The sequence below is a fragment of the Canis lupus genome, chromosome 16 (assembly GCF_003254725.2).
Source record: "Canis lupus dingo isolate Sandy chromosome 16, ASM325472v2, whole genome shotgun sequence".
NCBI lineage: Eukaryota > Metazoa > Chordata > Mammalia > Carnivora > Canidae > Canis > Canis lupus.
The window spans coordinates 12,390,521-12,405,294 of NC_064258.1; the positions used below are offsets into that span (position 1 = coordinate 12,390,521).

General features: G+C 36.9%; 1 protein-coding gene and 1 long non-coding RNA gene across 15 annotated transcripts in view; one reads left to right on the forward strand and one right to left on the reverse strand.

Annotated features, from left to right (window-relative positions):
- AGBL3 (AGBL carboxypeptidase 3) overlaps positions 1-14,774 on the forward strand; it is a 65,542-nt gene that overhangs the window by 34,188 nt on the left and 16,580 nt on the right. For all 14 annotated transcript variants that reach the window (XR_007402797.1, XM_025464161.3, XM_025464162.3 and 11 more), the window contains 3 exons: positions 1,392-1,463; positions 12,585-12,633; positions 13,958-14,151. Coding sequence is in view for 13 of the 14 variants with exons in the window: in XM_025464161.3 (XP_025319946.3) it covers positions 1,392-1,463; positions 12,585-12,633; positions 13,958-14,151 (315 nt within the window). In the remaining variant the exon portion in view is untranslated. The remainder of the gene's footprint in view (positions 1-1,391; positions 1,464-12,584; positions 12,634-13,957; positions 14,152-14,774) is intronic.
- Positions 1,721-14,774, reverse strand: part of LOC118350876 (uncharacterized) — a 36,200-nt gene continuing 23,146 nt past the window's right edge. Inside the window, exons 4-5 of the long non-coding RNA XR_007402798.1 lie at positions 6,391-6,510; positions 1,721-5,203 (exon numbers count right to left, since the gene is read on the reverse strand). This is a non-coding gene — a long non-coding RNA (uncharacterized LOC118350876). The remainder of the gene's footprint in view (positions 5,204-6,390; positions 6,511-14,774) is intronic.

Genomic DNA, 14,774 nt, shown 5'->3' on the forward strand with positions numbered 1-14,774 from the left:
GCCACATCTTTGAGGTTGCCAGTGTGCTTGGTGCTAGGGATATTAAGAAGTATGCTATACCATTTCTTGCCCTCAGGAGCTCAACTTTTAACAGGGGGAGAGAAACAAGTAAACAAATTAAGTGCAGCGTTATAGGTGCAATGCCCGTATTCTAGACTGGATTCTCAAAGAGCATAGAGAAAGGAGTGGTCAGCTACACTGGAGGGTTGGAGTGAATGGTCCATGTACTTGATGGATATCTCTGATTTGAGAGGTTTTCCTCTAAACAGAATTTAGGCATTTTATGTTTTATAAACCATCTTGGTCCTCTCATTTCTTAACTTAATAGAGGATGAGCCCAGGAGAGAAAATTATGAAGTATTCATTTGCTTCCACTAGAATCTGCTAGGTTGGATATGAATTTGCCTATTTCTACTACTATACATTTATACCACACTTATTTACAAAAAGGAATTGGGATAACCTAATTAAAAATATATATGTGTATATAGATCCATTTAATTTATGATCTATCAGGCTAATTAGAAATAGAAATGGTAATAAGAACCACACCTCAGTGGTTGAGCATCTCCCTTTGGCTCAGGTCATGATCCTGGGGTCCTGGGATTGAGTCCCACATCGGGCTCCCTTTGGGGAGCCTACTTCTCCCTCTGGCTATGTGTCTGCCTCTCTGTATGTCTCTCATGAATAAATAAATAAAATCTTTAAAAGAGAAAAAAAAAGAACCACACCAAAGAAAGGGGAAAATTCTAACCATAACTAATATGGTTAATTGACTTGAAATTTAACTACTCTTTCTCATAGTGATCATCCAAGAAAATCACTTTTTATATATAACTTTAACATATTCTTCTGTTATTAAAACTGAAAAGCACATTTTAGAATATTTATTTTAGACCTTTTCTACATCTGAGCATATATAACTCCTTGTTAATCACAGAATATTCATGTTATTTTGCAACCTATGTTTTCATTTAAAATTACAGTGTATTATAAATTTCTTTACATGTTAATAAATGGTGGCAAAGTATTCCATTGTATTAGTGAACCTTAAATTTAACTACCTCCATTATTAAACTTGGATTTTGCTTATTTTTTTCTGTTAGAAACAATAATGAACACCTTATAACTCTGTATATATTCTTATTTATGATAGATTCCTAGAAAGGAAATGCTGTTCCAGAGGGTATGAACATTTTTTCGATTTTTGCAATAAATAGCAAAAATGCAACACAAATTCATATTTGAGGACTGTTGTTTTTAATTCATTTGAGCTAAACTATTTACATGCTATCTTCTAGCCATTTTTGTTTACAAAATATAAAAAATAGGAAGTATAAAAGCCTCAAATTATTTTCATGCTACTAATGATCTTTTATCATCTTTTCTAGATATAAAGCCAAATATATCAGATGATTGTATATTTGACTATTTCAGAAGACCATTCCCTAATCAAGGTTTGGGTGAGTAAACTAGGAATATAGACAGTAATGAGCGCTCACAAGTCACCTAAATGTGAGTTACTTAACCTTATGTATCTGATCAAGATCTTCATGTAAGAAACTAGATTATCTTCAAACTGATAGCCAAGGAGCATATTCACCTTCCCAGAAATTGTGAATCTCAAATTTTTATTTTTCTCTCTAGCTCTAGAAATTCATATAGGAAGCCAGTAGAAATTATTTATATATCAAATTGCTTTCTTGTCATTTTATCTAGTAAAAAAAAAAAAAAAAAAAAAAGAGTACCCATCTCATTGTCTCATCTCTTCATTTTCATCTCATGAATTCTAAAGAAGAGAGAAACTTTGATGAGTCATCTAGCCTCACCTATATTATAGGATCCAGCCTCATTCAACCTTAGATTGACTACGCTTGGTGACAAGTAGTTTACTTTTTTTTTTTTTAAGTAGTTTAATTGCCAGACAGTTCATTCCATTGACAGAGCTTTAGCATTAAAAATGTTCTTTTTATGTTGAGTTAAAAACATTTGTGTCTGTAAATTTCATCCACTTCTTTAATTACACAAAACAAAAAATGAAATAACCTGAAAAGTAAACATTTTTGACAGACTCCTTTTCCCTGATTCTCCTTGAAAAAAATGAGAACAAATGTAATGCCCCTTCCACATGATATATCTGAAGTATTTTTTTAAAGCTATCGTGTATTCCCTGAAACTTTCCTTCCGTTTCTTTCAATCACCCACAGTACAGGATGAGTCAAGTCCTTTACCACCCAATTCATTTCTGTCACTGTTCAAGCTTGAGTGAAACCAAACACAGTATTACGGATGTCAGCTAGTGAGCGTACAATAAATCATCACTCTCATTTGTTTCTTTCTTGATACTAGATTTCCATTAATGCAGCCTAAGGTTGCATTTGTTCTCTTGGAAACTTTCCTAAAATATTGATAAATTGGGTTTATGTATACTCAAACCCATAAAGTTTTGTTTTCATTGTGCTGCTACAGGGTGTCTCCATCTTCTACTTCTCCAATTGGTATTTTGGTTCAATGTCTTGGGCCTTAAATTTATTCCTGTTAAGTCATCTTAGATTCAGCCTTTCATGAACTGTTTATCTTAAGTATGAAGTATTGTTGTGCTCTATATTTATGTGTATGCATATTCAGATGGAAATATCTGTATTATACAGTTGACCTTTTGACAAAGCTTTAGACTTATATGTAATTATCTCCTAAACATTTCCACAGAGATGTCCCACATATCCAAATTCAATTTCACCTAATTCTACACTAAATGCTGTTCCTCCTGTATTCTCTCTACAACCTTGGTATCAGTACTATCTACATAACCATCCATTTCAAGCTATAAACATGAGTTAACATATTTTTCTCCTTCCATTTCCATCCCTGAGATCCAGTCAACCACTGAATCCAGTGGATTTTACCTCATAATCTCTTTATCTCCATTTTAACTGTCATCATCCTTTTCAGATTCTTATATATTTACAGGGAGATTTCTAATTGCCTTCCTTGCCACCAATATTGTCATCCTAATTTCACCTTTCATACTACCACAAAAGTGATCGAAAACACCAATCAGATTAGGTAAAACAACTACCCAAAACCTTTCAGTAATTCCTAGTTTCCTAACAGTGGTTGAAGTTGGCATGGTCCTAAAACTTAAAAAGAGAAAGCCTACAAAAGTTTAACTTCTAGTTTTGAAATAATTTCAGGAATAGTATGAAGAACTCTATCTGCCTATCTAATATTTCCCCAATCCATTTTTTTTTTGCAGACATCATATGTCCTTATTCCTCAGCAACTTCAACATATATTTTCCAAGAATAAGAACACTGTCTTACATTAAAATCAGGAAATTCAACTTTGATACAATACTATTTTATATCGTATTACAATAATGTAACAATAATGTCCTTTAAAGCAAAAATCACATTTAAATACCATATCTCTTTATTCTCTTTCAATTTGGAATAGCCACTCAGCCTTCATCATGCACAGGCTTGGCATTTTTGAAGATCATGGGCCCCATTGTCTTGTAGAATGTTTGATTTTAAAGTTTTAATACACAGGAGAATTACCTGGGAAGTTTATGGCAACCCCAGCTTCTGATTCTGAGCTAGTCTTTGTTGTCAGCTTCTGAATCTACATTTTTTGTAAGTTACTTCAGACAGTTCTGATGTTGGCCATTTGCAGACCACCCTTAGTGACTCACCACTTAGGGAGCTCTAATGAGAGATGGTAAAAGGCCAAACAGAACCTAGCCCATCAAACCCTTCTTCATATTGAATAGGTTTCTTTCTTTCCATAATGTTGTTAGTTCAAATGAAAAAGATCTTTTGGCAACCGCTTTCTCTACAACATAGAAACCAAGTTCTATAACATGATGTGCATTTCAATAAGAGTTAGATAGACTGAGTGATAATGATATGCACAAACTTCTCTGTTCAGAGAACAGGATCAAATCCAGCCTGGAAGTCTCGGGGAATGTTTTCTTGAAGGAATTGATCCTTAAATTATGATGCAGTCTTAAATGACAAGTTAGGCAAGTAGCAGAGAGAGCAGAGAGTCACTTCCTTGAATTCTTAAAAAAAATTTTTTTGCCAGTGGTTTTCTGATCTTATATGTAAATTCTTTCCTTACTTGAGATGTAATATGTCTGGAGCTAGAAATAACTCATTCAGAGCCTTTTGACTTCTGTCTTCTCTTACCAGTATTTATTCTCCCCTTTCTAGAGAGAAGAAAACTATTTGATAGAAAGACAGAAGCAACTTAAGAACTGAGAGATTCTGCTCTTTGTCATCCATCAGGATGATTGTTAGTAATATAATCCCAGAAGAACAGATTTAAACATTCTGTGATATATTTTCATTTTGAGTATAGCGAAGTAAAAGTTACGTCTTGTTATCAATATTGATTCATATCTTAACTCGATATTTTAACCTCCCTGACACTATTCTTCTATGTCGCAGCCACTCTCTTATAATCAGTCTTTGTTATATAATATCTTTTTCATGTTTGTTCATGTTCTTTTAAAAAAATCTGTTGGTTATGTTTCCCAGAAGTCTCAAGCTATACTAGTCAAGGATTGTGCTGGATACTAACATACGGTGGAAATACAGTCTATTCTCAGTAAGCAGAAAGAGTGACAAACATAATGGGATAAATGCTCCCTGCTGTGTTATGGGATTACATTGGAGTCGTTGGGGATAGAGAAGTACCAGAGAAATTATCTCAAGAAAGACAACTGTTTGGATTCCAGGGGCCAAATAAATATTTTTTTAACCAAGATCTGAATCTATTAAGAATTAAGACACAAAAACAAAATACTAGCAAACTGAATCCTGTAACATACTAAGAGGATTATGCACAGTGACCAAATAAAATTCATCCCAGAAATGCAAGACTGATTTACCATATGAGAAAATTAAGCACTGTAGACTTCCAGGGAAGATGGTGGAGTAGGAGGCTCCCGTGATCACCTCATGCCATGGATACAACTAGATATAACACCCACATCAGTGTAAATAACCCAGAAAACCACCCAAAGACTGGCAGGACAGGACTCTTCATAGCTAAATGTAAAGGAGGAAAAATCCTTCCCTACCCCACAACACAAGTAGGCAAGGCAGAGACAAGGTCAGGAGCTATAGGAAGGAATGCCATGAATGTGGAGAGGAAAGAGTACCAGACGCTCACACCAAGCACTCCAGGCCTGGAGAACCTGCAAGAAAACAAGAGGGGCATAATTTTGAGAGTTCTTCCAATCAGCGGGGCTTAATACCTGGAACTTTAAAAATCAATGGCTCAACTCTGGGAGAGTCAGGAAGGCAATGGGGAACTTCAGTCCCCACACTTAAAGAGACAGCACTACAGCAGCCTCACTGGGATACAGCATGAAAACAGCAGTTTGAAAACACACAGGGTATACAGGAGGGAGATTTGTTTACTCATCTCAAAGCGTGTTCTTGAGGGGCAGGAATCTCTGGGAGACTTCTCCAGGAATAAGAAAGCTGGCAGGTGCCATTTCCCTACCCCACCCCCAGCCTAGACACACAGACACCTGTGGGAAACATTACTGTGCCAACACTCCCTACCTAACTTGCTAACAGTGTGCCCCACCCCCACACTTTCCTTCAGACACAACCCTCCAAGCAGGCCTCAGTTCCAGGTCATCTCCCACAGCAGACCTGCATAAACCTTGCTAACACCACATGAACTGCCCCTCCAATATGCCATTGGCAGAAACCCGCCTAAAGCAGTTCCACAGGCCAAAAAGGTGCATGCAGCCACGACAGAGACCAGCACCAGCACCACTCTAGAGTGACTCCCACCCAAGGGAGATTGGAAATAACCACACACCACCAGTCCACCTGCAGCCCTACCAGTGGAGCTGGGTCAGACATGTAGTCTGAAAATAGGCCCCACCCACCAATCAAAACTTCTCAGAGGACAACACGGAAAGCGTCCAGTAGTTTGGTACTACAGTATCTCTGGCAAATGCGTAGTTTACTCCAGCTCCAGAGCTGCCAAAGCAGTCCAGACTGGCACACTAACAACACAGGATCAAAACCCTACGTACAGGGCAGCCTGGGTGGCTCAGCGGTTTAGCACTGCCTTCAGCCCAGGTTGTGATCCTGGAGACCTGGGATTGAGTCCCACATTGGGCTCCATGCATGGAGCCTGCTTCTCCCTCTGCCTGTGTCTCTGCCTCTCTCTTCCCTCTCTCTCTCTCTCTCTCTCTCTCTCTCACTCACTGTGTGTGTCTCATGAATAAATAAATAAAATCTTAAAAAAAAAAAAAAAAAACCTACCTACAACAGGCAAAGAGAGCCAATGCAGATGACTGGACTAGAGGCAAAAGTGGCTCAACCATAATAGTAGGGTGCACAAAGTACAAAAATGAGATACCTCTTAATTAAGCAGCAGCTTCTGGTGAACAAAGGACACACACTGCAGGGCACTACAGAACCTCTTCTTCATGAGCCACACTACTTTGAAGAGCAGGAGACATAGCTGGCTTTCCTAACACTGAAAACAGACACAGAGAATTATGTTCCAAATGAAAGAAAAAGACAAAAATCACAGCAAGAGAGCTAAACAAAATGGACATAAGTAAATGCTTGATAGAAAATTTAAAGTAATGGTCACAAAGATACTGGACTTGTGAAAAGAGTGGAGAACTTCAGTGATACCTTCAACAAAAGACAGAAAGCCAATCAGAGATGAACAACTCAATAACTCAAAATTAAAAATACACTAGTTGGAAGCAGAAGAATGGATCAGCAACCTGGAGAACACAAATGAAAACTAATCAACCTGAACAGGGGAGAAAAACATAATAAAAATTGAAATTAGACTATAAGAGAACTCAGAGACATCATTAGGTGTAATAACATTTGCATTATAGGGACCCATAAAGGAGAAGAGTGAGAAATGAGAGTGAAAATATATTTGAAGAAATAGCTGAAACTTCCCAAATCCAGGGAAGGAAACAGAAATCCAAGTCCACAAGGCACAGAAAGACCCCAACAAAATCAACCCAAGAGACAGAGTAATTAAAATGACAAAAAGTTGTGATAACAAGAGAATTTTAAAAGCAACAAGAGAAAATAAAACAATTATATACAAAGGAAAGCCCATAGGACTATCAGCTGATTTTTCAGCAGAAACTTCACAGGCCAGAGAAGGGGGCCATGATACATTCAAAGTGCTGAGAGGAAAATATAATATTCTAGCAGCCAGCAATACTCTACTCAGCAAGGCCATCATTCAGAATAGAGGGAAAGATAAAGAATTTCCCAAATAAAAGTTTAAGGAATATATTATCCCAAAGCCAGCCTTACAAGAAATGTTAAAGGGGAGTTGTTGAGGAAAAGGAAAGACCATAAGCAGGAATAAAAAAAAGTAGGAAGCATAGAAGCAATAAAATTAATCTATAAAAAAATCAATCAAGGATTTCACTAAATTTGTTGGGGTACCTGGGTGGCTCAGTTGGTTAAGCATCTGCCTTCAACTCAGGTCATGATCCCTGAGTCCTGAGATCAAGCCCCACATCAGGCTCTCTGCTCCACAGGGAGCCTGCTTTCTCTCTCTCTCTCTCTCTCTCTCTCTCTCTCTCTCTCTCTCTCTCATAAATTTTTTAAAAAAGAAATGTGTTCCATTTCTATACACTAATAATAAAGCAACAGAAAAAGAAAACAATCCCACTTACAACTTCAACAAAAATAATAGAATGCCTAGGAATAAACTTAACCAAGAAGGTGAAAGACTTGTATTCTGAAAACTATAAATCACTGATGAAAGAAATTGAAGATAATACAAATGGAAAGTTATTACATGCTCATGAATTGGGAGAGCAAATATGGTTACAATGTACATACTACCCAAAGCAACCTACAGATTTGATGCAATCCCTGTCAAAATACCAAGTGTTTTTTATAGAACTAGAAGAAATAACGTAAAATCTGTGCAGAACCACAAAAGATCCCGAACGGCCAAAGTATCTTGAAAAAGAAGAATGAAAGTGAAGGCATCACAATCCCAATTTCAAGATATACTACAAAACTGTAGTAATCAAAACAATATGATACTGGCACAAAAGTAGACACAGAGGTTAATAGAACAGAATAGAGAGCCCTGAAATAAACCCTCAGTTATTTGGTCAGTTATTCTTCGACAAAGGAGGCAAGAATAGGCAATAAGAAAAAGGCAGTCTCTTCAACAAATGGTGTTGGGAAAAGTGGATAGCTACATGCAGAAGAATGAAACTGGACCACTTGCTTATACACCATGCAAGAAAATAAACTCAAAATGGATTAAGAACTTAAATGTGAGGCCAGAAACCATAAAAAGCCTACACTAAAAGAGCATAGGCAGTAATTTCTTTGATAGTGGCTGTGGCAACATTGTGCTAGATATGTCTCCTAAAGCAAAGTAAACAAAAGCAAAGAAAAAAAAAACTTTTGAGACTACATCAAAATAAAAAGCTTTGCACAAAAAAGGAAACAATCCACAAAACTAAAAGACAACCTACCAAATGAGAGAAGATATTTGCCAATGACATAGCTGATAAACAGTATCTCGAATATATAAAGAACTGATACAACTCAACATCCAAGAAACAAATAATCCAAATAAAAATGGGCAGAAGATCTGAACAGACATTTCTTCAAAGACAATATGCAGATGGCCAACTGACACATGAAAAGATACTCAACATCACTCATCAGGGAAATACAACTTAAAACCACATGGAGTTATCACTTCACACCTGTCAGAATGGCTAAAATCAACAACATAAAAAACAACATGTGTTGACAAGGATGTGGAGAAAGGGGAAGCCTCATGCACTGTTGGTGGGAATGTGAACCAGTGTGACCACTGTGGAAAAGAGTATAGAGAGCCTCAAAAAATTAAAAAGAGAATTATCATATGTTCTAATAACTCCACTACTGGGTATTTACCCAAAGAATACAAGAACACTAACTCAAAGATATATGCACTCCCATGTTTATTGCAGCATTATTTATGATAGATAAGATATGGAAGCAACCCAAGCATCCATCGACAAATGAAAGGATAAAGAAGATGTGATACATACATATATATGTGATATGTATATACATATATACATACATATGCACACAATGGAATATAGCCAAAAAAATAATGAAATCTTGGCATTTGCAACAACATGGATAGAGGTAGAGGGTATAATGCTAAGAGAAAGAAGTCAGAGAAAGACAAACACTATGTGATTTTACTGACATGTGGAATTTAAGAAACAAATGAACAAAAAAAAAAAAAGAAACAAATGAACAAAGAGGCAACACAAACTCTTAATTATACAGAACCAGAGGGGAGGTGGGTGGGGGAAATGGCCAAAATAGGTGAAGGGGATTAAGAGTATACTTATCGGGAGAGAGAACATGAAAGACTCCTAACTCTGGGAAACGAACTAGGGGTGGTGGAAGGGGAGGTGGGCGGGGGGTGGGGGTGACTGGGTGACGGGCACTGAGGGGGGCACTTGATGGGATGAGCACTGGGTGTTATTCTGTATGTTGACCAATTGAATACCAATAAAAAATAAATTAAATTAAATAAAAAATAAAAAAGTATACTTATCATGAAGAGTACTTAGTAATGTATACACCTGAAGCTAAAAGAACATTGTATGTTAATTGTGCTGGAATTGAAAACAAATTTTTTAAAAAGCAAAAAAACTACGATTAGTATGTTAAGCACTCTAATGGGAAAGGTAACCAACATGTAAAAACAGGTGGGCAATATAAGCAAAGATCTGGAAGCGTTTAAGAAAGGATCCAAACGAAATGCTAAAAGCCAAAAACACTTAACAGAAATGAAGAATGGCTTTGATGGCCTCATCCGTAGCAGCGTGGAAGTGGCTGAGGAAAGAAATCAGTGAGCCTGAGGATAGGTAAGACCCGCTTCCCAAACTGAGATGCAAAGACCAACCAGAAGGAGGAAAACGAACAGAACATCAAAGGTCTGTGGAACAGTTTTAGAAGATGTCACACATAATACACATACACACCAGGAGAAGAGGAAAAAAGAACAGAACCACAGAAAACATAAAGATGTGTATTGTTAATGTGTTGTCCAAATCTCAGTGATACTTCGCTCGTGTATCTGAATGGTTGGCAGTGAAAAGTAAAATTTGGCAAATTTCATTCAGTCTATAAACTTCTCATCAAAGAAAACGAAAAGATCTTACCTGCTACATGTCTTCACATGTTGTACTAAAAAAAGCGTGATTTCCTATCTGTGATTTTGAGGCGTTCACTATGTAAGTTTTTGGTCGCTTTTTAGTTTCCTCAAAATTTGCAGAAACACTTAATGAAATTTTTGACCTTATAGAAAGGAAGAAGATAAACTCCGTAGACCTGAGCCTGCAAGATCACTGTTGCCAGCCATAGAAAAGCCATCAAAATGTTTGTCTGCCATGAAATTACCTTTTTGACAGGTGACACAAGAACGTCCTCTAATTTGGAAATAGTCTGAAGATGAGAATACAGGGAAGCACTACAGTAAAATAATTTATATGCTGTTTCTCTAAAACTGAAGATCTTTGAAGAAGCACCAAGGACTATGGAAAAGGATTCATTGCATGTAAGCTGTCTGGTCTTGTGTGTAGCCTGTGACAAAAACTCACACAGTGATAAGACATTTGGGGGAAAGACTGACTCAGAACTCAAAGGTGGGGCAGCCAAATAAAACGGCCGTGAAAACTGTGATTTGTTTCCACAGTGCACCGGACTCTGTTCATCATATATTCTCAACTCCTACTCCTTCTGCTTGGAACACTCCCCTCCCAAATCTTTTCCTAAGTAACCCTTACACAACCTTTACATTTTACTATCAAAAGGCACCTGCCTGGCTTGCACCTGCTGTGCGCACCAATAATGCACTCTCATCCACTCTCTCACCGTGTTAACTGTATTCTGCTGTAATTACCTGATTCCTTATTGTAATCCTCACTAGGCGATAAGGTCTTTAAGGGCATGAATGATGTTTCATTTGACATGTTGTCCTCCAGTGACCTCTGTACCTCTTCATCTGAACATTCCCACGGTAACAACTGCTATCACTGAAAATACTCAAGCTTTGACATTTTAAAGTCAGGTATCTAATTTGCTGATCAAAACACATTATCCCACTATAGCTGCCAAAAAAGTATGCAAAAGATAAAATTTAGGAGGATACCACATTGATTCTGAGAAAATAAGAATTTTTCTGTTTGCACCTTGGAGAGAGTTGTGTAAGATCATGTGAATCCTATAAATTATTTGCATGGAAATCAAGAGGAATAGACTTGTGTTAAGTACAAAAAGATTGAAAATTTTCTAAGTTAACTAAAGTAAGTGGTTAGTTCACTTTTAGCTCCAATAAAACTATTCATTTATAAACCTAAAAAAAAAAAAGAAAGAAAGAGAGAAAGAAAACTGTAATTTATTTGAAATCCACCTTCAGGTTAAGTTCAGCTTACCTCTGTGCTTTATAAACATTTTCCTTGATAAAGAGAAGTTTAACGTATGGTGACATCCAGTGTCACCAGAGTATCCAAAACAATAAAGAGTATCCAAAACAATGAGTATCTAAAAACAATGGACATTTCAGACATGCAGAACCTACCTGACAAATTTAAAGATGCATATTGCCTGCATGCCAAAAATCTAGTCTACCAAAAACAAGCCTGTAGATACCAAGGGGGTGACGTTTTTAGAGAGGGAAACTATTTGCTTAGAAGTCCAAAAACCTACTGCTGCTAAAAAGTAAAATCCTTTTCCATGCTCAGATTTGTCTATTGGTGGGATATCTAACAATGTCATTGCGCTGGACTGCCACCAGGGACCAGTGTAAAAATCGGCTTGGTAAGAGGAAACCAGCAAGTTGGGTCTTGGAATGTGTTTAGTGTTACCATTACATTAAAGAGGGACATCCTAAAGCTAGAGGCACTTCAGAGAAGAAAACACAAAGTGCAAAATTCCCTACTTTATCATGGGACATAAACCCACCATTGTTAATTTTTATTAAATATAGGAAGTATCTGTTAACCTCATTATGTTTACATTCAGCTTTTATAAGTTTTATATTTATATATCTTAAGAATGCACAAGGGGGACACCCGAGTGGCTTAACCTTCAGCTCAGGGTGCGATCCTGGGTTCAGGGATCGAGTCCCACATCGGGCTTCCTATGAGGAGCCTGCTTCTCCTGCTTTGTCTCTGCCTCTCTCTGTGTGTCTCTCATGGATAAAAAAATAAAATCTAAAAAACAAAAATTCACAAGAAGGACACCTGGGTGGCTTAGTGGTGGAGCGTCTGCCTTTGGCTCAGGTTGTGATCCTGGAGACCGGGGATCGAGTCCCACGTTGGGCTCCCCACATGGAGCCTGCTTCTCCCTCTGCCTGTGTCTCTGTCTCTCTCTGTGTCTCTCATGTCCAAAACAGAGTAATTGGAGATAAGCTCAGTTAAGCTGGCCACTAATGTATAAATGAGGTAATTGTCAAGAAATAAAAATACTAAGTTTTGTTCATCTTTAAAATCTGCATTCAGAACTTTTATGGTATATTCTCTTTTTTAGTGAAAATACCTGGACGAGCTCCTGCTTGGCTTCTAAAAAGATATTTGAGGTAAGGGAATTAGAATTCTTCTACTACCTTATTCCTTTTCCTCTGACTTCTTTGAAGCAACAGGTAAAAGTAGCTTTTTTTTATAACAATTGCTAATTGATGTCTCCATAGTATCTGTGACTAGGCCAGTGTTCTACATAGCAGTGCTTATATAATATATGTTAAAGGATTTTGAGATTTCAGTATTCTCAAACTATCCCCAATGAATGCCTTAAAATTTACAATTAGATATTTCTACGCAGATAGAAACTCTCTGAGTTTCTCTTTTAAAAAAAAAAATTCTGGCATAAGAAAATTATTTAGTATCCAATAACAATAATTGGATGACTATCAAATTATGACCTGTAATAGCAATTGGAACATTGGTCACATAGGGCTAATACTTGTACCTAAAAATTGGAAGACTAGAAAATGAATTCAGGGGACGCCTGAGTAGCTCAGTGGTTGAGCATCTGCCTTTGGCTCAGGGCATGATCCCGGGTCCTGGCATTGAGTCCCACATCAGGCTCCCCAGCAGGGAGCCTGCTTCTCCCTCTACCTGTGTCTCTGACTCTCTTCTCTGTGTCTTTCATGAATAAATAAATAAAATCTTAAGAAAGAGGAAGAAAATAAATAAATTCAGGGATAACATAGGTAAACTTTGTCTAAACCAGTCATTATATCACTAGCACCCTTGGCAAGTTTTCCTGTTCTCAGGAATAATGACATGGACAACCATCTGAACCATGGAATACTAAGTATCTGAGGATAGACTGAATTTGTCCAAAAGAGAAAATACTTTTTTCCTTCCTTGGCTCTTGAGCTTCCTTGGCTCTTGGCTCTTGGCTCTAAGAGCTTTGTTTCTATTCAGTATAATGGGTTGTGTGGAAACATGTAGACTCTCCTACAGAATAGGTAAGAAGCCATCTTTAGGCATGCCTGTACTTGGATCTAGGATTGATCAAACTAATACAGTTTTTAAAAATATATTATTTATCATACCTATGGAAATAAACCAAACAATATATCAAAATAAGAGAAAATAGAAAAAGTATTAAAGTCACAAGATGTGAATTCTAGACCTGTCCCTCTTATACCTGCGTGATCTTGAGCAAATAGCTTAACCATTCTGATTCCTTAACATTCCCTCTCTGATGTAAGATAGGGATAACATAGGCCATCTTGCCTTTATTATAGGACTGGTGAGATCTCTAAGTAAGATAATATCTGTAAGTCTCCTTTACATACTGTAAGGTGTAATATACAAATATAACATGACATTACATTACTCTTGATTAGATAGTTCACTATTGACATTGAAATCAGAGGACCCAATTTCTTTCAGCTCCCAAAATATGATTCAGAGGCTCAGCAAAAACCAACACAGACAGTTGGAAACCAGTGAGAAGCCAATCCATGAAATAATTCAGCCCAAGAGCACAAACTTGTATGGAAGCTGTTTCAAAGTGACATCCTTCAAGTGTCCTATAAGCACACTAACTCCCAGCTGGACTGAGAAGACACGGATACCAACAGAAGGTATTTTTTTATTGCTTAGGATTTTAATAAATACAGAGGTTGCTTTCACTATATCATCATTAATAAATCCTATGAAATTTGGCTAATGGGAACCCTTTTATAAACAGAGAGGATTAATAGCCATTTTATTCCTGATTCTGAAAAATACTTGCCTCCTTTAATTTCTATATGAGTTTTAGAAATAGTATTTAATACAGCTTTGAAAAAAAAATCTATTTAATTGATATATTCCCAATACCTTGTCATTGATACCTTCTCCATACCATAGAATAAAAAAAGAAATGAACTGATACACATGACAGGGATGAATCTCAAAATCATTGTGCTGAGTACAAGAAGCCACACACAGAAGAGTAAATGCTATGTGAAATTCCACATATATAAAATGCAAACTAATATATAGAGACAACAATAAAACAGATAAAGCTTTCCTAATAGGAGAAGGGATAGAGTAGGAGATGAAGGGAAGAATGGACTAGAAAGGAACACAAGGAATCTCTTAACAATGATCTTTTCTAGATCTTGAATGTGGTGATAATTTCACAATTGTTTATGACTGTCGAATTGCCAGAGTTTTAGTTTCCAGAGCAACTAGCTAGGTGGAGTTATCCTCTACTGAGATA